A 27,878-nucleotide genomic window follows, 5' to 3' on the forward strand; every position below is an offset into this window, starting at 1 on the left:
GCAGAAATCACAGAGTGGGGCAGTTAGTGACATGTATCATCCGGTCACCTGCACAACAAGTCCCACAGTGGAGACAGTGACATGCTCTGCTCTGACACATAGTGTGCTATATGTCAGTATCTGTCTCCACTCTGGGACTTGTTGTGCAGGTGACAGAGTGGAGCAGATTGGTCCCATGCAGCGTCCGGTCACTTGTGCTGCTGGGGGGAGTATATGATCACACTGCCGACACCGCCCGCTCTCCTGACAGCTGAGCACAGCGGGCGGGTGGACAGGGTGATCACATACTTGTGTGACGAGGGGGGATTTCAGTGGAAGAAACCCCTCCTGTACTCCACACTGGAGCCCGTACCTTCCACAGCTGACGGAGGGTAAGAGCGCGCTCTGCCTTCACCGCTCCACACTGGCGTCCTCCGGATCCTCCCCTCGATGCTGGACTGTGACGCGCGGTAGTCACCGCCCACAGCCCAGTCAGTGTGAGTGGCGCCGGCATCCTCTGACGTACCCGTCTAGTTTGAGAGCCCGGAAATGCCGGGACGTCAGAGGATGCTGGCGGCCACAGCTCCAGGGGGTCATGTGACAGGCACTGAGCGTGCAGGATAGCGCCGCTCAGTGCCAGAACTGGAAATACAAGCCAATGGAGAAGATGCATACAATGGTAAGCGACAATCATTAAGGAAAAAAAAAAAAAAAAAAAAAAATGGGTGAACCACCCCTTTAAAATATAAAGAATCCCGGAAAAAACAAGGGCTTATACCGCTACGACCATGAAAACATGAAAAATGTATGGCTCCTAAAATGTGACCCAAAAAAATAAATAAATAAAAAAAGTAGTGTGTACAATAAGGCTTTAAAGGGGTTAAGTAAATCCTGACGTTCTCTTAAAAAGACACAAACTCAAATCCATTTATTTTAGCAATTTGAGGTTCAGCGTGCTCAGCCAATGCCAAAAGTGAACTCAGCAGGAAGGAGAGATGTAGAAGTCGTTCCTTTATATTTCCCATTCCTAAAGTCATTTTTTACTGGAAAAATGCAGCAGTTTGTACTTTTTTCCATTAAAATGACGTCCTCTAATTGGAAGCCAAAAGACCCCTATTATAATAAATTGGGTCTCTGGCGCCATTTATATCCACCAAACAATTTTTTTTTTTTTTTTTTTTTTTTTTATAGGAGTTACATTTTTTTTGCCAGTTACTAACAGAATGCCATACGCTAGTGTGAACTCAGCCTTACTTTGGTATTGAAAACCATCAAGACCGAAAAAAAAAATAAACTGTAAATTCACAAGTACTTACCAAATCAGCATCTAATCCATAAAGGCAGTGCCTTGTATTTGGATCATGATGTGGTTTTGTCTTCTCAGATCGTATAAACTCCATTATTTTATGTTCTCCTTCTCCAGGAGTCTGTAGACAGAAAAAAAAAAAAAAAAAAAAAAATTCGTGCATATAAAGCTATATAATGTTATAATGTAACTATATATTTAGTAAAATTAAAATAACCTTAGGGTATTGATGCATTTGCATGCTTTTGGCGAATGTCAAAATCTCTGAAATTGATTTTTCAGTTTTTCTTATTCAGTTTATCAGCTTACATGTTTTATAATACACTGCAGGCTACTCAATGCTGATTAATCCAGACCCAACAGCTAGCTCCCTTTTGATTCTCTGCATCCGCTCTGCCTCTTCTCTGAACAAGATATGAGCTTGGGTTTACGTTCAGAGGAGAAGCCAACTGACAAAATGTTTTATTCCAAATAGATAAAATAATCCAAAAAATAAATGATATAGATATAGAGATATATATACATATATATACACATATATATACACATATATATATATACATACATACATACATACATATACATACATATATATATATATATATATATATATATATGTGTGCAACGTTAAGTATAATGCTCAGCATGCCCTGAATTATTTGCCGATATTTCATCATTTCATCTAAATGTGTCTTGAAAAGTGTGTGATTGAAAAATGTTATTCAAATGCAATGACTTGCACCAATAATCTGCAATGTGTGAATTTGTCTTTACAGCTCCAGCGACAGTCACTCGTTCTTCCAGAACCCCTGAGACAACATTTTCGGGTCTTAGTTCTGGTAGCTCATCCCTGTCAGACACTGCAGACATCCAAACGTCCATCAACATCAGTTTTTGGAAGTCAATGTAAATGACTGATCTGTGGCAGTTACAATCTATGGGCCCAGTAAAATGACTGAACAGCTAACATTGTTCACACAAGGGCACCGGAGCAGAGGACCTCATGCCATCAGGCCGCATCCAGAAGCAATAACAATTCTGCAAATAAGCAAGCTGTCAAAACTTCAGATGTAATGTGCACAATAATTGGACGTTTTAGGACTCTCGACTAGTGATGGGCAGACTCGCAGATAATTGGGAGCAAAGGACCTAACCGGATTACCAAAAAAATAAATAAATAAAAGTTTTGTGCACAATCAAGATAAGTGCACAGCTACGGGCTGCAGTCTGTAGCCTTATGCTTTATCTGTGATGGGGATCAAAGGCTAACGTGCGGCCCCGCAAGTGAATGGGCGGTTGCGGGAGCAGTTAGATCTGTGCTGGTAATTCAGTAGGTATGAAGCACTGCTTGCTTTATTATTTTCTCTATTTTTTTTTTTTTTTTTATACTACCCGTGTGCTGGATCCAGATCATTAGCCGGAACTCCTTGAGAATTCTGGGCCCGGCACTCGGGTACGTTTGAAACTGTGCGGATTCGGTCTTTTACAGTCCGGGTCCACCCATCACTACTCTTGACATTTTCATCCCTGTGATACAGGGTTGTGACTTTCAGCTGTGAGCAGCATCAAATATACAATGCAATCTATCAGTTTCATGCAGCTTGCATCACATATTACAGTAGATGCTGTGCAGTAAGATACTTTCCTAGTTAATGGGAACCTGTAGGTATATAATCAGCAGATAAATAGCGTTAAAATCATGTTAGGCTGCCTTACTGGAAGAGTGGCTGCATGGAGAAAATCTCATCATATCCTAGTGGTTACAGTTCCCACTCAACATAGTGAACACGCTGTAAATGACTCACCGACACTTCGCTTAACCGCCTCTTTGGCAATCTGTGGGTGCAGTGTGTGCACCGAGCAATGTGTGTGTGCAGAGCAGGCCATCAATCCATGTTCTGGGGAGTGATTAGAACATGCTGTTAGGCCGATTTCAGACATCTGTGTTTAATCAGGTACCAGTCACACGCATGGTTATGATCATACGTGTGTCACACGTGTTTGCATACATGCGACAGGTACTAGAGAAAACACGGGTCTGTGAAATAAAAAGATTTTCCATATTTACCTGTGTCCGGCTCTGCTGCCTCCCGCTCATTATATTCATCGATTATCCACCGCACTCAGGACCTAGAAGCTGGAGCATTGCCGAGGACAGCGCTGGGTACAGCACCGCCGGGGACAAGTGAGTATTCTGCAAGCACAGTGACATCCAGGAGGTCATCGGAGTTCCCAGTGAACCCTGATGACCCCCGCGACACAGCTTCACAGGTTCATCAGAGTGCATTGGAAACTGATGAGTCCCCGCGAAGCTCCGGCTTCCAGGTTCTCACCACACACACACACACACACACACACACACACACACACACACACGACATACATACACCGAGCACATAAACACGTAGCGCACACACACACACGTCCCCAGCGATGCGGTTACCGGCACTGAAGTCCTCAGCGATGCTCCGGCTTCCAGCTCCTCACTGCAGTGAATATTCAGTGAGTATAATGAGCGGCGGTCAGGAGCGGGAGGCAGCACAGCCAGAGACATCGCTACAGAGAAGTAAATATAGAAAATCTTTTTATTAAAGAGACCCGTTTTCTCCGGTATGTGTCACACTGATGTCACACAGATCACATTAGTGTGCGATCCGTGTGACATCCGTGCTGCCAGAGAAAAGAAGGGAATTTTGTTTACTTACCGTAAATTCCTTTTCTTCTAGCTCCAATTGGGAGACCCAGACAATTGGGTGTATAGCTTCTGCCTCCGGAGGCCACACAAAGTATTACACTTAAAAGTGTAAAGCCCCTCCCCTTCTGCCTATACACCCCCCGTGCATCACGGGTTCCTCAGTTTTAGTGCAAAAGCAAGAAGGAGGAAAGCTAATAAATTGGTTTAAAGTAACTTCAAGCCGAAGAAATTTCGGAGAACTGAAACCATTCAACATGAACAACATGTGTACACGAAAAAAACAACAGCCCGAAGGGAACAGGGCGGGTGCTGGGTCTCCCAATTGGAGCTAGAAGAAAAGGAATTTACGGTAAGTAAACAAAATTCCCTTCTTCTTTGTCGCTCCATTGGGAGACCCAGACAATTGGGACGTCCAAAAGCTGTCCCTGGGTGGGTAAAATAATACCTCGTAATAGAGCCGTAAAACGGCCCCTTCCTACAGGTGGGCAACCGCCGCCTGAAGGACTCGCCTACCTAGGCTGGCATCCGCCGAAGCATAGGTATGCACCTGATAGTGTTTGGTGAAAGTGTGCAGGCTCGACCAGGTAGCCGCCTGGCACACCTGCTGAGCCGTAGCCTGGTGCCGCAAAGCCCAGGACGCACCCACGGCTCTGGTAGAATGGGCCTTTAGCCCTGAGGGAACCGGAAGTCCAGAAGAACGGTAGGCTTCGAGAATTGGTTCCTTGATCCACCGAGCCAGGGTGGATTTGGAAGCCTGTGACCCCTTACGCTGACCAGCGACAAGGACAAAGAGTGCCTCCGAGCGGCGCCGGGGCGCCGTACGGGAAATGTAGATTCTGAGCGCTCTCACCAGATCTAACAAATGCAAGTCCCTTTCACATTGATGAACTGGATGAGGACAAAAAGAAGGTAAGGAGATATCCTGATTGAGATGAAAGGTGGATACCACCTTAGGAAGAAATTCCGGAACCGGGCGCAGCACCACCTTGTCCTGGTGAAACACCAGGAAAGGAGCCTTGCATGACAACGTTGCTAGCTCAGACACTCTCCGAAGTGATGTGACTGCTACTAGGAAGACCACCTTCTGCGAAAGGCGAGAAAGAGAAATATCCTTCAAAGGCTCGAAAGGTGGCTTCTGAAGGGCCATCAGAACCCTGTTCAGATCCCAGGGTTCTAACGGCCGCCTGTAAGGAGGGACAATGTGACAAACCCCCTGCAGGAACGTGCGTACCTGAGAAAGCCTGGCAAGACGCTTCTGAAAGAACACAGAGAGCGCTGAGACTTGTCCCTTAAAGGAGCCGAGCGACAAACCAATCCTGATTGAAGAAAGGAAAGAAAAGTGGGCAAGGCAAATGGCCAGGGAGAAAACCCCTGATCAGAGCACCAAGATAAGAATATCTTCCACGTCCTGTGGTAGATCTTGGCAGACGTTGGTTTCCTAGCCTGTCTCATAGTGGCAATGACGTCTTGAGATAACCCTGAAGACGCTAGGATCCAGGACTCAATGGCCACACAGTCAGGTTGAGGGCCGCAGAATTCAGATGGAAAAACGGCCCTTGAGACAGCAAGTCTGGTCGGTCTGGTAGTGCCCACGGTTGGCCCACCGTGAGATGCCACCGATCCGGGAACCACGACCTCCTCGGCCAGTCTGGAGAGACGAGAATGGCGCGGCAGCAGTCTGACCTGATCTTGCGTAACACTCTGGGCAACAGTGCCAGAGGTGGAAACACATAAGGGAGTTGAAACTGCGACCAATCCTGAACTAAGGCGTCTGCCGCCAAAGCTCTGTGATCGTGAGATCGTGCCATGAATGCCGTGACCTTGTTGTTGTGCCGGGACGCCATTAGGTCGACGTCCGGCATCCCCCAGCGGCAACAGATCTCCTGAAACACGTCCGGGTGAAGGGACCATTCCCCTGCGTCCATGCCCTGGCGACTGAGAAAGTCTGCTTCCCAGTTTTCTACGCCCGGGATGTGAACTGCGGATATGGTGGAGGCCGTGGCTTTCACCCACATCAAAATCCGCCGGACTTCCTGGAAGGCTTGCCGACTGCGTGTTCCGCCTTGGTGGTTGATGTAAGCCACCGCTGTGGAGTTGTCAGACTGGATTCGGATGTGCTTGCCTTCCAGCCACTGCTGGAACGCTTTTAGGGCAAGATACACTGCCCTGATCTCCAGAACATTGATCTGAAGGGAGGACTCTTGCTAAGTCCACGTACCCTGAGCCCTGTGGTGGAGAAAGACTGCTCCCCACCCTGAAAGACTCGCGTCCGTCGTGACCACCGCCCAGGATGGGGGTAGGAAGGATTTCCCCTTCGACAATGAAGTGGGAAGAAGCCACCACCGAAGGGAAGCTTTGGCTGCCTGAGAGAGGGAGACGTTCCTGTCGAGGGACGTCGACTTCCTGTCCCATTTGCGTAGGATGTCCCATTGAAGAGGACGCAGGTGAAACTGCGCGAAAGGGACTGCCTCCATTGCTGCCACCATCTTCCCTAGGAAGTGCATGAGGCGCCTCAAGGGGTGTGACTGACCTTGAAGGAGAGATTGCAACCCTGTCTGCAGTGACCGCTGTTTGTTCAGCGGAAGCATCACCATCGCTGAGAGGGTATGAAACTCCATGCCAAGATATGTCAGCGATTGGGCCGGTGTCAGATTTGACTTTGGAAAATTGATGATCCACCCAAAACTCTGAAGAGTCTCCAGAGTAGCGTTGAGGCTGTGTTGGCATGCCTCTTGAGAGGGTGCCTTGATCAGGAGATCGTCCAAGTAAGGGATCACCGAGTGACCCTGAGAGTGGAGGACCGCTACTACAGTAGCCATAACCTTGGTGAAAACCCGTGGGGCTGTTGCCAGGCCGAACGGCAGTGCCACGAACTGCAGGTGTTCGTTTTCTATGGCAAAGCGCAAGAAGCGCTGGTGCTCTGGAGCAATCGGTACGTGGAGATAAGCATCTTTGATATCGATCGATGCAAGGAAATCTCCTTGGGACATTGAGGCGATGACGGAGCGGAGGGATTCCATCCGGAACCGCCTGGTCTTTACGTGTTTGTTGAGAAATTTCAGGTCCAGGACAGGACGGAAAGACCCGTCCTTCTTTGGGACCACAAACAAGTTGGAGTAAAAACCGTGGCCCTGTTGCTGAAGAGGAACAGGGACCACCACTCCTTCTGCCTTCAGAGTGCCCAGCGCCTGCAGAAGAGCCTCGGCTCGCTCGGGAGGCGGGGATGACCTGAAGAATCGAGTCGGGGGACGAGAGGTGAACTCTATCTTGTAACCGTGAGACAGAGTGTCTCACCCAACGGTCTTTTACCCGTGGCAGCCAGGCGTCGCAAAAGCGGGAGAGCCTGCCACCGACCGAAAATGCGGAGTGAGGAGGCCGAAAGTCATGAGGAAGCCGCTTTGGTAGCGGCACCTCCGGTGGCCTTTTTAGGACGTGACTTAGACCGCCATGCGTCAGAGTTCCTTTGATCTTTCTGAGGCCTTTTGGACGAGGAGAATTGGGACCTGCCCGCGCCCCGAAAGGACCGAAACCTCGACTGCCCCTTCCTCTGTTGGGGTATGTTCGGTTTGGGCTGGGGTAAGGATGTATCCTTTCCCTTGGATTGTTTGATGATTTCATCCAAACGCTCGCCAAACAATCGGTCGCCAGAAATTGGCAAACTGGTTAAGCGCTTTTTGGAAACAGAATCTGCCTTCCATTCCCGTTGCCACAAGGCCCTGCGTCCGCAACCGCCGTACGGCTCGCAGAGTCCAGGACAGCATTAATAGCGTAGGACGCAAATGCCGACGTTTGAGAGGTTATGGACGCCACTTGCGGCGCAGACGTACGTGTGACTGCGTCAATTTGCGCTTGACCCGCTGAGATAGCTTGGAGTGCCCATACGGCTGCGAATGCTGGAGCAAAAGACGCGCCGATAGCTTCATAGATGGATTTCAACCAGAGCTCCATCTGTCTGTCAGTGGCATCTTTGAGTGAAGCCCCATCTTCCACTGCAACTATGGATCTAGCCGCCAGTCTGGAGATTGGAGGATCCACCTTGGGACACTGAGCCCAGCCCTTGACCACGTCAGGGGGGGGGAAGGGATAACGTGCATCCTTAAGGCGCTTGGAAAAACGCTTATCTGGACAAGCTCGGTGTTTCTGGACTGCCTCCCTGAAGTCAGAGTGGTCCAGAAACATACTCGTTGTACGCTTGGGAAACCTGAAACGGAATTTCTCCTGCCGAGAAGCTGACTCCTCCACTGGAGGAGCTGAGGGAGAAATATCCAACATTTGATTGATGGACGCGATAAGATCATTCACTATGGCGTCCCCATCAGGAGTATCAAGGTTGAGAGCGGCCTCAGGATCAGAATCCTGATCAGCTACCTCCGCTTCATCATACAGAGAGTCCTCCCGCTGAGACCCTGAACAATGTGATGATGTCGAGGGAATTTCCCAGCGAGCTCGCTTAGGCGGTCTGGGGCTGCGGTCCGTGTCAGAGACCTCACCCTGGGATCTATGAGACACCCCGGGAGCACATTGTTGTTCCAACTGAGGGGGACCAGGGTGCAATGATTCAACAGTGCCCATGGTCTGAGATACCGGTCTGGACTGCAAGGCTTCTAGTATCTTAGCCATAGTCTCAGAAAGTCTATCAGTAAAAACTGCAAACTCCGTCCCCGTCACCTGGACAGTGTTAGCAGGTGGTTCCCCCTGGGCCACCCTTAGCAGAGGCTCCGGCTGAGAAAGTGCCACAGGGGCCGAGCATTGCACACAATGAGGGTCGGTGGAACCTGCCGGTAGTATAGCCGTACATGCGGCGCAGGCAGCATAGTAAGCCTGTGCTTTGGCACCCTTGCTTTTTGCGGACGACATGCTGTTGTCTCCTCTGAGCAATCCAGGAGGGTATATAGCCAAAAATCAACCGTGCACCATACAGTGTAAAGTATAGCCTATAAGCATATAAATCTATATGTACACTTCTGCACTAGTGGGGCCAGCACCTCAGGTGCTGCTTACCGCCCGCTCAAAGCGGTTGTGTGATCACCAGAATCCCTGCCTGGGTCTCCCAGAGCTTGTCTCCCCTCTCCAGCGTCAGAAGAGCTGACAGGAATGGCTGCCGGCGTCCTGAGGAGAGGAAGGGGCCATGGGCGTGCCCCAGAAAGTGCGGGAATCTGGTGCCCCACTGTGCACAGTGAGGGGGGTGGAGTATGCAAAGCATGTTCCAGCCCTCAGCGCTGACGTCCTGTGCAGCGTCCCGCCCTTCCCCTGACTGGCAGGCCTGGGGGCGGGAAAAAAGTGAGACTAGGCCGCAAAAGCCGGGGACTAAAGTTATAAGCGCGGCCGGCGTATAAGTGCGGTCGGCGCGGTAGTCCCCGGCGTACTAACACTCCCAGCCGCGCTGCAGTGTGAAATGGCAGCGCGCGGTCAGCGCGGTAGTCCCCAGTAAACTAACACACCCAGCCACGCTGCAGTGTGTGATGGCACAAGCGCGGTCAGCGCTGCGGTCCCCGGCGCACTAACACACCCAGCAATGCTGCAGTGTTGCTGTGCGCGGTCCCCACGGGGACACAGAGTACCTCAAAGTAGCAGGGCCTTGTCCCTGACGATACTCGGCTCCTTGTCCAGCAGAGTCCCCAGGGGCTGTGGATGGAGCACGGTCTCAGTGCCTGGAGACCGATTAGGATCCCACTTCACCCAGAGCCCATCAAGGGATGGGGAAGGAAAACAGCATGTGGGCTCCAGCCTCCGTACCCGCAATGGATACCTCAACCTTAACAACACCGCCGACAAGAGTGGGGTGAGAAGGGAGCATGCTGGGGGCCCTGTTATGGGCCCTCTTTTATTCCATCCGACCTAGTCAGCAGCTGCTGCTGACTAAGATGTAGAGCTATGCGTGGATGTCTGCCTCCTTCGCACAAAGCATGAAAACTGAGGAACCCGTGATGCACGGGGGGTGTATAGGCAGAAGGGGAGGGGCTTTACACTTTTAAGTGTAATACTTTGTGTGGCCTCCGGAGGCAGAAGCTATACACCCAATTGTCTGGGTCTCCCAATGGAGCGACAAAGAAAACGGACATGCCTGGGTGTGGGGCCATGGTGGGTCACACGGTCCGTGTTAAAAACACAGCCGTGTGAGTAACAGCAAACAACATGGTTACGTGTGGCATCCGTGTAAAAAAAATGGATGTCAGACGTACCTCAAACAAGGAAGTCTGAAACCAGCCTTCGGCTATGTGCCCACGGGAGCTTGCACCTGCAGATTTTGCCGCGGAAAACCTGCGGATGTATCTGGATTTTCCAGAGAAATCCGCAGGTTTCAGCAAGTACAGACACTCCCCATGATATCCTATGGGACATGGGGAGTGCTTTGTCCATGTTGCGGAATGTACGGTTGCGGAATGTGCTGCCCGCCCACCTTCTCCTGCACAGTGCTGATACTGACAGAGTGACACAGCCGCCGGAGAGAAGTGCTGCGTGATGGAGGTATGATCTCTTCGATCACTCAGCATTTGTTCTGCATTGAGGATGCTGTGCACCGAAGCCATGGTACTGAATCCCCAATGTAGAATGCCCGCACCATATCCGCAGGACATTCCGCAATAAAACCGCAGAAAACCGCAGCACAACTTTGTTTCAATGCTGTGGTTTTCTGGGAGCTCCTGCAGAATGTCCTGCGGATATAACCGCAGGACACTTTCCCAGTGGGCACAAAGCCTTAGTGAGTGGTGACTTTATGCGCAATTTGCACTACCCCGATGACTGAATTAGTGGCTGTAGGAAGGCTAAGTTTCGCTTTCTTCCCGTAGCCGCACTTCCAGTAAGGCAGGCTGTGAGGTTTTCAGGGCTATTCACATGCAGACGCACCCTATATCGGCATGCAAACTGCATTCCTAGACAGTTTCCCTTTAAAACACCAAAGTGATCAGCACAGGGTATGTGCTTGTTTGTAGCTAGAGGAAATGTATCAGAGCCTTCAAAATAACGCACGCTAGGCAAAACACAATGACAGATTTCATTTTTTTTTTTAGCTGAAGCAGAAATTACAAATCAAAAATAGATTATGTGCAGCAAACTAACCTCATGACCAGACAGGTATATATCGACTCCTTGCCAGGACTTGTCTGTGGAGATCTTCATATTTACAAAATACTTCAGATGTTCATGAAGGCGAACCATGAACTCCGTACCTAAAATACATATATAGGGAGAGACTGGTCAATATGTGCCCGAATGTCATATTGCAAGCCAAGTGACAGATTCAGACAATTAGGTTTTGCCCAAAGCTACTACATCTGTGCTTTAGAATATTTTCTGGGAAGGATATAATAACCATAAAAGCAGCCTATTGCAACTGTTCTAGAGAGGACTAGCTGACAATGGATGGGTAGCGTATTGCTGAGTGTCCAGACATCGCAGTCTCAGCTCACATACATCAACAAATCCCTACAGACAACAAAGTTTTAATAGTGATCCGGTCATAACTAGCAACATCTCCTGGCTTTACACAGCACACTACTTGACGGTAATGGAAGCTGCTCTCCGCAGCACCATCTTGTGCCCGTAACTCCTAACTGACCAGAAGTTACGTCACAAGCACTCAATGTAACTAAGAATCAGAACAAGGCCCTGTTATGGTTAATATTTTATATTAAGTTTTGATTATCATTTAAGCAATTTATATATGTTTAATAATTTTGTATTTTTGTATTAGCTTTATAGGTGTTATTCATAAAAGCAATAGCACTGAGCGTAGTCGCTTTAAAGAGGCCTTTGTCTAAAGTTTCTTTGTTACTGAAGGTCCAGAAACCTGGACAGATCTGGTTTTAAGGAATTCAGCAGGATCCATAATTTACGATTTTGTTATTTTCAACTTTCATTCCATTTTTGGTCATGTACTAAGCCGTCCCCTTTTCTTTTGTGGTTTTAATAAACTACTGTTTGGGCATCTGAGATTCAGACAAAGCCTGGTACACGGACATTGACTGTGTTCTTGTGTTTGTCTCCGATGCATCGCTATTAATTGGACCAACATTGGCAGATCTGGAGATCCCTTGCATCTCACCCTAAATTAGCTCTCCCAAGAAAGGGGTTTCCACGACAGAACATGGTGCAGAAACCCGGGATGGTTAACTGGACCTCTCTGTGACCCGACTTCAAAGACCTTCCCAGGAACCACTGAACAAAATCCGCGGTGAGTAACCCATTGTGTTACAAATGTTTCAGTGCTTTCTGGAGGTCCGAGACGGGTACGTAGTGGTCCAACAAGACCATTCTTATCAAACCTCTGCCAGTGTTTGGATTTTGTGTGTATGATTGAAATAATAGAGATATGCCATCTGTGATCTGTTATATGTATCAATGTGTTTTTAAATGTGCGAATGATTGTTGAAGGAAATTGAATGAAGAGTATAACATCTCAGCAGTTGAAAGATTATATGTTGTCCTGTGTTTTCTATATGACTGTTATGCCTGGAATTATATTTTAAGCTATGAGGATCCTTTAATGTGGGACTGATTGATGTTTGAGTGACGGATGTATTGTAAAAATCTGATAAACCATTGTGCTGGCGTTTATCTTCTCTTGCATTTGCATTTAAGATAGGAATTGGCTTAATAGGAGGTGTAGTTTTTAATCATCCAGTTTATCCAGACAAAGAAACATATAGCCAGAGAGGGAAAATTTATTGAAGATTTTATTTTTGGAGCTGCGCCCTCTACAGGACAAGAAAGGGAACTTGTTTGAGTAGTTGAAATCTGATATGCTCTGGTCTGGATACGCTGTCTCTTTTGTGTTTGATGTAATCTGTTTGAGTCAGAGGTAGATGGAGGTTTTGTACGAAATTAGCTAATTCTCCCATGATATATTATATTGAGAAGTAGAAGTAATCCCAATAACTGTTGGTAGTAGAGTTTATGAATTGTTATTTGTTTGGTTCTGTCTCAGAATTGTACGGGTACAGAGGGCTGGTAACCTGATGCTTCCTAGAAATTCTTCTCTTGCGAGAACAGTGGTTCTGGGAGTAGAAATCCTTCTCTTGCGAGCAAATTGGTGCTGGGAGAAGAGTAGAGTCTTCTGCGGTTAAGACTCTATGGCCCATTTCAGTTCTACGGTTAACTGCGGGCATTGAAGTTGCAGTCAGAGGACTGGCAGCTATAGGATGTAATGAGCCTCAGAGGTACCACCCATGTCCCTACAAAGGATATAGAAGAAAGACGAAAAGGGAATGAAGCAATGGATTGATACAAAATGTTATTGGAATTTTTTTTTTTGTTTTGGGAGACGTTTTTCTGCAAATGTGAAGACTGTTTGGAAGATAAAAACAAACAGGTTAGAATGTGGTAAAGTATCCAAGCGTCTCTCATTGAGTGACCATAAATCAGATTAAACCATTCATGGTGGTGTATATGTAATCTGTGATAGTATAAAGGCCCAGGGAACGCTGCAGTCTCTATAACTGATGTAAAACCTGCACGGCCTCCCCCCATCAGCACCCCTGCCATATGCAGGATCATTGGGATAGACCTGCAGACATTGTGGCCAACACAGTCCCTCTGGAGCCAATATTGCGTGTCCTGTGTTTCCCTATGCCCAGGTATATTGCCCTTGCTACCTAGATCCTGAATCTCCTGTAAAATTACCCTTACATTTAGAACATATCTCCAGGGTATTCAGGAGGTATATCTGGCCACATAGGAAAACCTAATCTTGGTAACTTTCCAGAGAATGGAGTTTAACAGAGGATTAGACACTGGTTTTAGGCAGAATAAGCGACAAGATCTGTTGCAGATTGTAGCATAGGACCATACTCAGTTTTGGGTATGAACATAATGATAAGATTCATGGACTATTGCTGCGGTGTGTTATAAAATGCCCATAGACCTACAGTCCAGGGCACTGTACCAGTCTCCCAAAGTGGAGCAATATGAAATGGATATATTTGAGGGAAATATCCCCTGGGGAGCTGAACTAGATAGGAAAGCGTTAATTTGGCCCCCCTGCAGCCAAGTAGAAGCAAAGGGAGGGGTAGAGGGGGAATCCACCACAAGAAGGAGATAAGAGACTAAACTACAGGAATACACAAAAGAGTGAGGAGAAAAAAAATAGCCTATATGTAACCATTATAGAGGAGAAATAACACAATGTTTATTGAGAACAAGTAAAATGGTGCAGTGGGTACAACCGAGAAAGGGCAGCATCACAACAATCAAAATATGTAAAAAAGAGAATTTTGTTTACTTACCGTAAATTCTTTTTCTTGTAGTTCCGACATGGGAGACCCAAACCATGGGTGTATAGCTAGCGGCCTCCGGAGGACACACAAAGTACTACACTCAAACGTGTAGCTCCTCCCTCCGGGCTATATACACTCCCTGGATGACAATCTACCCAGTTCAGTGCAAAAGCTGAAGGAGGACATCCACCCATAAGTAGAGATAGAGTAAAACTCGGCAAGACCAGAACTCTGTCTACTAACAACAGCCGGTGAAACACACGGAACAAAAAACTGCCAACAGGCAACAGGGAGGGTGCTGGGTCTCCCATGTTGGAACTACAAGAAAAAGAATTTACGGTAAGTAAACAAAATTCTCTTTTTCTTTATCGTTCCTTCCATGGGAGACCCAAACCATGGGACGTTCCAAAGCAGTCCATGGGTGGGAAATAAACCAAACTGAGAAGTAGGCAAAACCTAACTTTACAAATGGGCGACAGCCGCGTGAAGGATGCGTCTGCCCAAGCTCGCATCTGCCGAAGCATGAGCATGCACTTGGTAGTGCTTCGAAAAAGTGTGCAGACTGGACCAAGTGGCAGCCTGACAAACCTGCTGAGCCGTAGCCTGGTGCCTGAAAGCCCAGGAGGCACCGACAGCTCTGGTCGAGTGCGCCTTAATCCCCGGCGGGGGAGGCACCTGAGAACACTGGTAGGCATCGGCGATAGCCGACCTAATCCAACGAGCTAGGGTCGGTTTAGAAGCAGAGAGACCCTTGCGCTGACCCGTGGTTAGCACAAAAAGTGAGGTGCACCGGTGCGTGATACATAGATTCGGAGCGCTCGCACCAAATCCAAGGTGTGCAACGCCTTCTCAAAACGATGCACAGGGGCCGGACAAAGAGAGGGCAATGAAATGTCCTGGTTAAGGTGGAAGGAAGACACCACCTTAGGGAGAAGTCCGGAGTCGGACGAAGAACCACCTTGTCTTGGTGAAACACCAAAAAGGGGGATTCCGAAGAGAGCGCAGCCAAAATCAGAAACTCTCCTGAGAGAAGTTATGGCTACTAGAAAAACAACTTTCTGTGAAAGTCTAAACAAAGGAACTTCCCTGAGAGGCTCAAAAGGGGGTTTCTGTAAGGCCGTGAGGACCAGATTAAGGTCCCAGGGATCCAAGGGCCGCCGGTAAGGATGAATGATGTGAGATGCGCCCTGCATGAAGGTGCGCACCTGAGCCAGTCGGGCGATACGCTGCTGGAACAATACCGACAAAGCCGACACCTGTCCCTTGAGGGAATTGAGGGACAGACCTAGGTGTAGACCTGACTGTAGAAAAGACAGGATGGTCGGCAAGGAGAACGGCCAAGGAGCATGGTCGGAAGAGCGACACCAGGACAGGAAAATCCTCCAAGTCCTGTGGTAAATCTTGGCCGAGGAAGACTTCCGAGCCTGAGTCATGGTGGAGATGACCTCAGAGGGAATGCCTGAAGCCGTCAGGATCCAGGACTCAAGAGCCACGCCGTCAATCTGCCACAGAATTCTGGCGGAAGAACGGACCTTGAGAGAGAAGGTCTGGGCGGTCCGGGAGATGCCACGGCACCTCTACGGACAGGCGGAGCAGGTCTGGGTACCAAGCTCGCCTGGGCCAGTCCGGAGCAATGAGTATGACTCGATGTCCCTCCGTTCTGATCTTGCGCAGAACCCTGGGCAAGAGCACTAGAGGGGGAAACACATAGGCCAGACGGAACTGAGACCAATCTTGAACCAGTGCGTCTGCTGCGAAGGCTTGAGGATCGTGGGAGCGAGCCACGTAAACCGGAACCTTGTTGTTGTGCCGGGATGCCATTAGATCCACTTCCGGAGTGCCCCACTTGCGGCAGATCGATCTGAACACTGACGGATGCAGGGCCCACTCGCCGCTGTCCACGGTTTGACGGCTGAGATAATCGGCCTCCCAGTTTTCCACGCCTGGGATGTGGACTGCAGATATGGTGGACTTTGAGTCCTCCGTCCACTGGAGGATTCGTTGAACCTCCAACATCGCCAGACGGCTGTGAGTTCCGCCCTGGTGATTGATGTAGGCAACCGCTGTCGCGTTGTCCGACTGAACCCGAATGTGCTTGCCCGCCAAGAGGTGGTGAAAGTCTAGGAGAGCTAGAAACACAGCTCTGATCTCCAGCACATTGATCGAGAGGGCTGATTCGGACGGAGTCCAAGTGCCCTGTGCTCGGTGATGGAGAAATACTGCTCCCCAACCGGAGAGGCTGGCATCCGTGGTGAGGATCACCCAGGACGGAGTCAGGAAGGAGCGTCCCTGTGACAGAGAGAGGGGCTGACGCCACCACTGAAGGGAGCTCCTGGCCTGTGATGACAGAGCCACCAGCCTGTCCAAGGAAGAGATCCGCTTGTCCCAACAGCGGAGAATGTCAAGCTGCAAGGGACACATATGGAACTGGGCAAAGGGAACCGCTTCCATTGACGCCACCATCTGACCCAGCACCTGCATGAGGTGTCTGATGGAATGACGGCGGTGCCGCAGCAGAGAGCGCACCGCCAGACGAAGGGATTGCTGTTTGACTAGGGGCAACTTGACAAGTGCCGGCAGAGTCTCGAATTGCATCCCTAGGTACATAAGTACAAGGGGGTCAGAGTGGACTTGGGCAGGTTGACAAGCCACCCGAACTGAACTAGCGTGGCAACAGTGAGAGAGACACTCCGCTGGCAGTCTACACTGGATAAGGCCTTGACAAGAAGGTCGTCCAGGTAAGGAATCACTGCCAATCCCTGGAGGTGCAGGACCGCAACCACTGCTGCCATGACCTTGGTGAACACTCGAGGGGCCGTGGCTAAGCCAAAGGGAAGAGCCACGAATTGGAAATGTTCCTCTCCGATTGCAAAGCGTAGCCAACGCTGGTGTGAGACCGCAATAGGCACATGCAGATGGGCATCTCTGATGTCGATGGATGCCAGAAAATCTCCTTGGGTCATTGAGCAATGACCGATCTCAGAGATTCCATGCGAAAGTGCCGCACCTGAACATGCTTGTTGAGAAGCTTGAGATCCAGGATGGGCCGGAAGGAACCGTCCTTCTTGGGGACTAGAAAGAGGTTTGAGTAGAAACCGCTGAACCGTTCCCGGGCGGGAACCGGAACAATTACCCCGTTGGCCTGCAGGGACGCCACGGCCTGAGAGAAGGCGGCGGCTTTGGAGCAGGGGGGTGTGGACAGAAAAATCTGTTTGGCGGGCTGGAAGAAAATTCTATCCTGTAGCCGTGGGAGATGATATCCCGCACCCACTGATCGGCGACGTGTTGGAACCACACGTCTCCAAAGTGGGAGAGCCTGCCACCGACCAAGGACGTTGCTGGCGCAGCCAGATAGTCAAGAGGAGGCTGCCTTAGTGGCAGCGGCTCCTCCAGTCTTTTGAGGACGCGGCTGTGCGTGTCAGTTTGACTTACGATCCTTGGTTGCGGTAGTGGACGCGGTCGAGGGCTTAGAGGATGACCAGTTAGAGGAACGAAAGGACCGAAACCTCGATTGGATCCTGCCCTGGACAGGTTTCCTAGCTTTAGTTTGAGGCAAGGAAGTACTCTTCCCGCCAGTAGCTTCCTTAATTATGTCATCCAGCTGTTCCCCAAACAGCCGGGACCCAGCAAAAGGAGACTTGCAAGGTACTTCTTAGAGGAAGCGTCTGCTTTCCACTCTCGAAGCCACAAGATCCTGCGGATCGCGAGGGAGTTAGCGGAGGCCACCGCCGTGCGGTGAGAAGCCTCCAAGATGGCAGACATGGCGTAGGATGCAAAAGCCGAAGCTTGAGAAGTTAAGGCATCCCTCTCAGGCTCAGGAATAGAGTCCCTGGTAAGGGAATGTATCTCCTCCAGAGAGGCAGAGACTGCCTTGAGAGCCCACACTGCCGGAAAAAACGGGGAGAACGAGGCTCCTGCCGCCTCATATACAGACTTGGCCAAAAGGTCAACCTGGCGGTCAGTGGGATCCTTAAAAGAAGTGCCATCAGCCACAGCTACGTCTGTGCGGGCTGAGATTCTGGACACTGGAGGGTCTACCTTTGGGGACTGGGCCCATTCCCTAACCACCTCTGGTGGAAAAGGAAAACGGTCATCTGAACTACGCTTAGGAAAAACGTTTGTCAGGACAGGCCCTGGGTTTGGTAACAGTGGTCTGAAAGCTGGAGTGGTTAAAAAACATACTCCTAGCTTTCTTAGGTGAGGTAAACTGGTGCATCTCTACCAGAGAGGCTTGTTCCTCTGACTCTGGTGGATTGAGGTTCAGTACGGAGTTAATGGACGCAATCAAGTCACTAACATCCGCATCACCCTCAGACAAGTCAATGGGGAACATAGAGCCACAGTAAACGAATCCTCCTCGCCCTGTACCTCGGCACGTGAATCAGAGCCGTGGGAAGAGGAAGGAGAAGGGTCCCTGCGTCTCCGTTTAGGGGGACGGGGTCCTAGGACATGCTCTGAGAGCTCTGCAGAGCTAGGAGCAGCAGAAGCACCCTGAGAAGGGGGCTGATTCATGGTCAGCAGTGTCCGGGACAGCTGCCCCATGGAGTCAGCAAAAGACTGAGAAATAGCTTGTGAAAAGGATGCTACCCAAGCCGGGGGTTCAGCCACCGGGGCCGAAGCAGCCGGAGGAACCCCTGAGGGGACTCCAGGCTGAGACACAACCATATTAGCACAGGCATCACAATGTGGGTATGTGCTTGGCTCTGGCAGAATTAGCTTACATGCAGTGCATATAGCGTACATGTTTGCAGCCTTGCTCCTGGTGACAGACATGCTGCTGAGGTGGAAGTTCTGCAGCAAGCAAACACTCCTGTAGAATGTCCTGAGAGTGTAATAAAAAGCCCACAACCAGAGGTTGTGGCTTACCAGACCGCTCTCTGTGTGCCCTCCCGATTCCACAGCTCAAAGCCCAAGTGAAGCGTCAGCCCTCCTAAACAGCAGCAGCTGCAGTATCCAGCGCCGTCCAGTGTAAGAACGCTGAGAAAATGGCGCTGGAAGGAGGAGGGGGGCGGGTATTAGGCCAAGAGCGGGAAAACGGAGGGCCAGGGAGAGATGCAGAGTGAGATACAGGGGAGGGAACATCTCCCCAGAGAGGAGTGCCCTCCCCTCTGCTGGCCGAGCGGTGGGCGGCGCCTGTATGCATGACATGCAGAGAAGCCGAAACCGAAACTAGGCCCAAACTAAAGCCGGGGCCTAGATTTTAAAATGCGGCCGACGAGCAGGCACCTTCGGCGCGGTTCTCAGGGGAAACACCCAGAACCGGCCGGAATTTACAGTAACGATAAAACACATACTGTCCCCCTAATAAAAGTACCTGGGACCCCTGAAAAAAACGTCTCAATACTTAGCTTTTGAGACGCAGGGCCATGTCCCTGAGGGGGGGGGGGGGACGCTCCTTCCAGCAGGAACCAGACAGGGCTGCGGATGGAGACCGGTCTCCTGCAAGCAGAGAGGACCGTGATGGCTCCCACTTCAAACCAGAGCCTCTCAGAGGATGTGAAGGAGCACGGCATGTGAAGGCTCCAGCCTTGTAAAGTCAACCTTAACAGCACCGCCGACTGAGTGGGGTGTGAAGGGACATGCCGGGAGTCCAGACTGGACCCGCTTTTCTTCTAAATCTTGAAAATCAAAAATAAAAATGAAAAAATATCAGAGAATGCAAGTGTGTGTATCCTCCTGAAACACAAAGCATTGAACTGAGTAGATTGTCATCCAGGGAGTGTATATAGCCCGGAGGGAGGAGCTACACGTTTGAGTGTAGTACTTTGTGTGTCCTCCGGAGGCCGCTAGCTATACACCCATGGTTTGGGTCTCCCATGGAAGGAACGATAAAGAAAGGAATATTTATAATGTTGTATTATAAAGGAATGTTTATAATGATGACCACAAGCAGCAATGTGAATAGACCCGTATTGACCTATAATGATACAAAAAGCAGCATGAGTTATAAAAAGTAACATGCTGCGTGTGTATGTAAGGCAATGAGTTTATAGAACAGAATGGAATGATGGTGAAGTATATTACAGCAGCAATGTATGAAGAAGCATACAAAAGTACATGGTGTAAATGTAAGGTGCTTAAAAAAAAAAACCCACCAAAATATAATGAGAAAATGTGCAAGCAGTAGCAATGGTAAATGTGTCAGCTAAAAAGACTGAAGGTATGTCAGCCATGCTGCATAGGAAGATAGCACAATGTGTGAGAGGATGGTACTTCGCTACGGACATCTTGTTGGTGTGTGATGTCCAGAACCAATGTGTGGTTTTGTGATTAGTGTCACCTTCATCAGGGTGTGGGGTTGTCGCAGCCCTAGAGGCTTTAAAGGCTTAGACTACAGCAATGTAAAAGGTTGGGCTTGTGGGCAAAAAGGGTTTGTTTGTTTTATTGAGGGGACAAATGTCCCAAAAATGCAACAACTACTATCGTGACCCCCACCACCATAGGAAACTGACAATTCAGATGTCTCCCACAACCCCATTGTCATCCCCCGGGGACTACATTCACTGTTCCTATTTTGTGATCCAGGTTTTAGTTTTCTCATATTCACTTATTAATTTAAAGGACAGACGTGTTGCAGAAAATTGGGACCTGCATATAATTTACCCTAATTGGGCCCAAGGTGACCACCCCCCTTAAAAAGAAGGCACCCTGTGTAGTCTCCGAATCCTGACTGACAATTCCCAAAGCTAGTTGTTTGACTCGAGAATAAACCCAGACAGTTGTGGTCACATAAGCAAAATAGACATGGGAAAAACCTTTAACCCTTTACCGCCACAAGCAGGTTGGACATATAGACGGTGTCCTCACCCAAGAACACGGTGGCAGATAGCACCCTCCAGAGTATTACTCTGGGATACTACATTCAGTTATTACAGTGACCCCTGCTTGTGTAAGAGCTGGGCAGCTGTTTCAGGACTCTATTAGAAGGACAGATGACAGTGTTAAGCTGCCCCCTCACTCCAAGCTCCTCATGCTGTATCTGAAAGACTCCAACAGGCTCAGACCCACCATCCTTCAGTATAAAGGCTGGACAAATATTAAGCTTTTCCCTCTTTACATTCCCCCATAATGCTCTCAAACTGTAATGGTCTAAATCCAGCTGCATGATTAACAGTGGATTGTAGAAAAGGGAGGAGAGTATTTGGATGGGGAAGTGGGAGGGACCGTGAGCCAAGACCTGCCCCTGAGGGAGGGACCATGAGACAAGACATGTCCCTGTGGGAGAGACCGTGAGACAAGACTTGCCCCTGTGGGAGAGACCGTGAGACAAGACCTGTCCTTGTGGGAGAGACCGTGAGACAAGACCTGTCCTTGTGGGAGAGACCGTGAGACAAGACCTGTCCTTGTGGGAGAGACCGTGAGACAAGACTTGCCCCTGTTTTTCAAACTAGCAGATGAAGAAGTTCAGTTTGATATGACACATGACTGTCAGGCATTGGTGGAGGCAGAAACAGAGGACTTGACAAAGAAGGATTTTTGTGTACTCACCGTAAAATCTCTTTCTCTGAGTCTTCATTGGGGGACACAGGACCATGGGTTATGCTGCTGTCACTAGGAGGCTGACACTAAGTAAACAGAAAAAGTTAGCTCCTCCCCAGCAGTATAACCCCTGAGCCGGAGGCGGGCTCAATCAGTTTAGTGCACAAGCAGGAGGAGGAGAACCAAACAATCCTGAATAAAACAAGGTAAGAAACTATGACGATCCTTCGTGTGACCAGTGACCTGGGAATACAGGCACTGGGGCAACAGGCATGTCCTATATAACAAAAAACACAAGCAGGGTGGGTGCTGTGTCCCCCAATGAAGACTCAGAGAAAGAGATTTTACGGTGAGTACACAAAAATCCTTCTTTCTCTATCGTTTCATTGGGGGACACAGGACCATGGGACGTCCAAAAGCAGTCCCTGGGTGGGAAGAAAAACCATCACCGGAGATAGGAAGGAAGCCACTTCCCCCTTGCTGGGCTTGACCCAGACCTACAAGCGCCTAATGTTGTTACAGGTGTGCCAATGCCACCCGCAAACCCTACGCCAAGACTGGCCTCTGCCGAAGCTCGGGTGTGAACTTGGTAGAAAAAAATCAAGGTATGCCAGCTAGAGCGGCCCTGGTCAAACGACGACTGGCGTTCAATCGTTCGAGGGTGCCCCTTGCCCGGTAGACCGCGGCGGAAGTCCGTCCTTCATGCGATAGTCTGCACATATGGAGGAAAGGATCCATGTGAAATTCTGGCCCCTGGCGCCAGCACACGCTTCTTGGGCAAGGGTGGAAGGATGGATTGACGGTCGGTGAGACCGAAAAATGGTGTCCGGCAGGCACGAAAAACTGAGGGCTCGCACCAGCCCTGGAACGAACTATGCCCCTTTTAGGCCGAGAGAGGAGCCTAGAACCGAAAAAACCGAAAACCAAAGTCCTCTGCTGGAAGGAAACAGCGAGGTGTCTTGGACAGAAACGAAAGGTTCTGGATGTAGCCCCCCCTTGTCCTGCTGGTGGAGCCGGAAAAGTGGGGAAAAAACGACAAGAGGGCTGTCCGCCCTGATGTCGTCTGTAACAACCCGATGGCCACGAGGAGCCCACCTATCAAAAAACAGGTGGGAGCAGAGAAAAAAGGGGAACCTTGATCGAACCCATCACTGGATTCAGGTCCCACATCTCTAGTGAACGCTGAAATAAATCTTCGAGGAAACTTGATTCCCGGCCCTCTTCAATGCCTGCCATCATCTTGCCCACAGTCCTGACGAGCCAGCATCCGGGATCCACTGATGAGGCCATGTAACTTGGGACTTCTGAGCCCTGGTAGAATAGAGGGGCCCCGACACTGAAGAATTTTGCGGTCTGGAAGGGGCCACGGGGAATTTGCGAGGAGATGAGTAAATGATGTGAAACTATGCTCGCCTGGGTCACTCCCGATCTATCGCTTGCCTTGGTCCATCTTGAGAACCCTCGAGATCATAGGAAGCCGCGGGCAGATACACGAGAGCCTGAACAGGCTACACGACCGGACTAGGGCGTCGACATCTAGTCCAGAGCAGGTGCATACTCTAAGCACCCTTGACAGATCTGGATCGGAAGGCCAAAAATGGTCCACGACCGGAGGTCTTCCTTCGCCAGAGATCTGGCTGGTGATTTCCGCGTTGGAGCCCTTTACCTACGCGAGGTCCATCCTACCGCGGACATCGGCCGTCTAAACGTCCACGCTAGGGATGTGCTGCCGAGATTAGCGAGCGAAGGGACCCGTCCCAGAGCAAGATCTTCTAGGCCTCTTCCCTTGCCATGACACTCTCTGCAACTTCCTGGTGGATGATGTAACCACCGCTGCGGCATGGTCCGGCTGGAACCTGGCTGGGTCACCGCGACCTAGAGAAGAAATTGTAACTGTGCTAGCCAGCTGCCTCTGAAGACCGGAATGTTGAAGGAGAGACGACTCTCTAGGAGTGTCCCTCGGGACCCCGCCGAGGAATGGTGGGATAGCAAACCCTAGCACGGGGGGCTGGTGACGGTTGATAATAAGCTCCAGAGGAGGACAGGGAGCTTCCCAGGGATGGTTGCGAAGACTGGTCCGCTAGGAGGGGATTGGCGGGTCACCCGCGAAGACGGAACCTTCCTGTCTCCGTTCCTCAGTGCGCTCCGTTGGAGAGTCCGGGATGAAATCTGGTATGTGCACCGTCGCTATCACCACCACAGGCTGTGAAGGAGCCAAAAAACCGAAGGGAAGAAACGGGCGCAGGAGGCAAAAGGCACGCGGGACTCTGTGCCAGGAGGGAAAAAACTACTCCTGCGTGAGGAGTAGCCACCCTTGAACGGCTCGAATACTGTGCCTGAGGGATGATGGACCGGACCGGGTCCGGGAGGGCTCCTTCCGGTAGCCCAGCTACCCTAGTAGCAAGGAAGGGGTAGCTTCCTAGAGGGTGATGATGGTCTGAGCCTCAAGGCGATGGTTCTTGAAGGGAGACTCTGGGCCTCCCGGTCGTTTCTGGGCAGAGAAAGCCTAGCAGCTCTGCAGGGTAGGATACGTAGGGACAGTGATCCCTGTAAGCGTTTTTAGAAAGGCTGGAACGGACCGCAGCCCTGCAAGGCGGAGATGGTTGTTGTAGGGATAAAGGCTTCCAGACGGGTTAGCGTGAGGGAACGAACCTGGTGTATCAGGGCCGATGCCGGGAAGGGGATATACCCTTCTCTTACGTAGCCTAGGGGGGAGAGTAGCCTACCCTGACGTAGTCTAGGGATAAACGCGACCTATCTCCGAAAGGGCATTCCCGAAAGTCGGAAAAAAAGTCAGCGACTTCCTAGATATCGAATCTGCGTTCCTGATCCCGAGTCAGAGGTCTCGATGGTGGGAACACTGATGCTAGAGGTTCAGGCCGAGTAGCGGGCAGACATCAGGTTTGTGAAAAGAGGGTACTCACTCAAGAGGATACCCAGCCCTGGGTCGGCATAGGTGGGACGTGGACCGCTGCGTATGGTGTCCGGGAAGTCCCTGCGGAGCGGCACGATAGTGACGAGAAGCCCCGAGGAACCCAGGCGGGTCGCATAAAGGGTAGCGTGTCGCTTCCTTTCGGAGCCCCGTTCGAGAAGGGGCAAGACAAATAAACAGACTTACCACTGGGAAAAAACACGTCCGGGGATTATCCATGATCACGCAGTGGCCCCCACCTTGTTCCCTGGAAAGAGGCATGCCCCCATTCTCCAGAGCCCTTTGGGGGGGATGAAATGACAATAACACAACTTACCGCTGGTAAACGCCGTGTCTGGTTGCCGTCTGTGATCATTAGCGACTCCAGTATAGTGTGCCCCTTCTCTCCGAAATCGCCTTGGAGAAGGGAAAAAAGACAATGACAAGACTTACTGCTGGTCAACTCCGTGTCTGGTAGTTGTCTGTGAGCCCGCGGTAACTCGGCGAGCTTTGGATGTCCTCTGAGCACATAAGGGTCTGCTTCCAATGTCTTAAGGGAGACCTGCATGCACGGAGAGAAGAGGGCTGTGCGTAGCCTTACGGCTTGACTCACCATTTGTAGCAGGCTATTCGTCATGCGCCAAGACATCCGGGTCCTGCTCGGAATCCAGCGGAGGTGGAAGCCTGGGCCATCACCCCAGAGCCGGAAGACTGCCAGAGGAAGGACAGTCTGGACCTGGGGGATAAGTGGAAACTGGGGGGCCACAAGGACGAGACCTGGCGGGTCCGCTTCCAGCATAGGAGAAAAGGTCCCTGGTACGGGACTCCCCTCCCCGAGGGGATTGCGCCAGTCCTATATATGGTATGACCGAGCATCGGCCGGAGACGCGGCGCATGCGCACGAACCCGAGGGACGTAGCGAGGGGAGTTGTGGCCTGAGACAGGGCGTTACAAGCCGGCAGGGGTCAACAGCAAACTGACATCTTCTTGAAACTGACTCACAAAAAAGGGGACCGAGTCTTGGGCTTACCGGCCCAAAATCACTAAAAAGTCGAGCTGGAACGCTATGTACTAAAAAACGTGATAGAAAAAACAAGTGCCCGCATAAGCAATGTAGGAGTCAATGTATGAAAGATCGTGCACGTATCTATAATAAAAAATGGACCCATATAAAAAAATATACACTACCAAAAGAGTGTGCTTTGTTTTTCCCCGAAAAAGGTTGCTGCAGCCTCAGCAATCCGCAGATCCGGGAGTCTGCCATAATCTTTGTTGTTTTTTTTTTTTTTTTTTTGTCTTTTAAATAAAATGAACGCTGAGGGAGCGGGAAAAAATATCCCCCACCCCCCTGATGATGCTTGGGGCAGAGCGGAGGGCGGAGAAGGGGAGGCCGGCGGCCAATAGCGCTGCGCAGGAGGCGGGCCTGGGACGCCGAGGACCAGGCCGAAGCCGGGGGCTAAATTTTTACGCGAGGCGGCGGAGTCGCGGCCTAGGACGCCGAGGACCCGGCTGAAGCCGGGGGCTAAGGTATGACGCCGCCGCGCGGCCAGAGGCAGCGCCGGCTGATCCGGCCGCGAGGCGGCGGCGCAGCCTGGGACGCCGAGTACCAGGCCGCAGCCGGGGGCTAAATTTGGACGCTGCCTCGCGGCAGAGGCAGCGCCGGCGGACCCGGCCGCGAGGCGGCGGCGTCGCGGCCCTAGGACGCCGAGGACCCGGCTGAAGCGGGGGGCTAAGGATTGACGCCGCCGTGCGGCCAGAGGCAGCGCCAGCTGATCCGGCCGCGAGGCGGCGGCGGCGCGGCCTAGGACGCCGAGGACCCGGCCGGAGCCGGGGGGGGGAAATTCTGACGCTGCCGCGCTGGCGCGGGCAGAGGCAGCGCCGGCGGATCCGGCAGCAAGGCGGCGGCGTCGCAGCCTGGGACGCCGAGTACCAGGCCGCAGCCGGGGGCTAAATTTGGACGCTGCCTCGCGGCAGAGGCAGCGCCGGCGGACCCGGCCGCGAGGCGGCGGCGGCGCGGCCTAGGACGCCGAGGACCCGGCTGAAGCCGGGGGCTAAGGTATGACGCTGCCGCACGGCAGGGGCAGCGCCGGGGTACCTGGCCGCGAGGCGGCGGCGTCGCGGCCTGGGACCCCACGGACCCGGCCGGGGGCTAAATTTGAGGCTGCCGCGCCGCAGCAGCGATCCGAAACTGCCCGGCCTAGGAGTCTTCAGGGAGCTCCGCGGATGTTGCGGGGGTGCCCGGCGACTAGGCCCAGACCGGGGCCTAAATTTTTGCAGCCGCCCGAGGGGGAGAAGGTAGGAGAGGGTGTCCTACCTGATCCTCGGCGCGCTGTAGAGTGCAGGCTGAGACTCTGCACATACTCCTGTGTGCACCGCTCGCAGAAGGGATGGCTGCGGGCACCAGGGAGCCGGCTGAAGAAGGCAGGGAGGTGGACCTGGTGGGGATAGAAACCCCTAAAAAACGTAGCAGCGCTGCGGGCCCCATCCAGATCGTGACGCGCTGTGGTCCAGTCCCTATTTGCCGAGCCCCTTGCGCCCTTTGGGGTGATACCGCAGAGCGGATAGGGGTGCCCAGGAAGATTCTGCCCCGCACGAACACACCAGGGAATGGTACCGCGGGAATGGACGGGGGCGAGGGCCCAAAGACTCAAACCTCTGCGACCCTAGGGAGTGGTACCCACCGGGCTGCGAGAGCTGAGGAAGAGAAGTACGATACCTGCAGAAACAGAAAAGTACCACAGATGAGAGCGACGAGCGTCGCCGAGAAAAAATGAAAAAAATACGCAAAAAATCAAGTGGCTGAAGGGGGCCCAGTCGGCCCACATCAGCCTCCTACGACACTAAGCAAAAAACTGATTGAGCCCGCCTCCGGCTCAGGGGTTATACTGCTGGGGAGGAGCTAACTTTTTCTGTTTACTTAGTGTCAGCCTCCTAGTGACAGCAGCATAACCCATGGTCCTGTGTCCCCCAATGAAACGATAGAGAAATATCACTGATGTACCACTCACTAACCACTCTGCTGAGTATTTTATAGATGGTTCCAGAGCTTTGGACAATGATAAAGGACTGTTCATCACCGGGTATGCAGTAGTCCACAATGGTAAGGCAGTAAGAACCATTCCCTTCGAGCTACTCTGCGCAAGAGGTTGAGCTGAAGGCATTCGCTGTAATGTGCAGTCTGGGAAAAGTTAAGAAGAGTAATGTATTTTCTGACTCACAATACGCTTTTGGGGTAGCACACGACTTTGGCGTCATTTGGCGGAGCCGTAATTTCCTGACCTCTGTTGGCAA

General features: G+C 51.1%; 1 protein-coding gene across 2 annotated transcripts in view; it reads right to left on the minus strand.

Annotated features, from left to right (window-relative positions):
• The window catches only part of XRN1 (5'-3' exoribonuclease 1), a 278,851-nt gene that overhangs the window by 187,830 nt on the left and 63,143 nt on the right, over nt 1–27,878 (minus strand). For both annotated transcript variants that reach the window (XM_075340782.1, XM_075340781.1), the window contains exons 4-5: nt 11,043–11,152; nt 1,296–1,406 (exon numbers count right to left, since the gene is read on the minus strand). In XM_075340782.1, the coding sequence (XP_075196897.1) occupies nt 1,296–1,406; nt 11,043–11,152 (221 nt within the window). The remainder of the gene's footprint in view (nt 1–1,295; nt 1,407–11,042; nt 11,153–27,878) is intronic.

This window comes from Anomaloglossus baeobatrachus, chromosome 3, assembly GCF_048569485.1.
Source record: "Anomaloglossus baeobatrachus isolate aAnoBae1 chromosome 3, aAnoBae1.hap1, whole genome shotgun sequence".
Taxonomy (NCBI): domain Eukaryota; kingdom Metazoa; phylum Chordata; class Amphibia; order Anura; family Aromobatidae; genus Anomaloglossus; species Anomaloglossus baeobatrachus.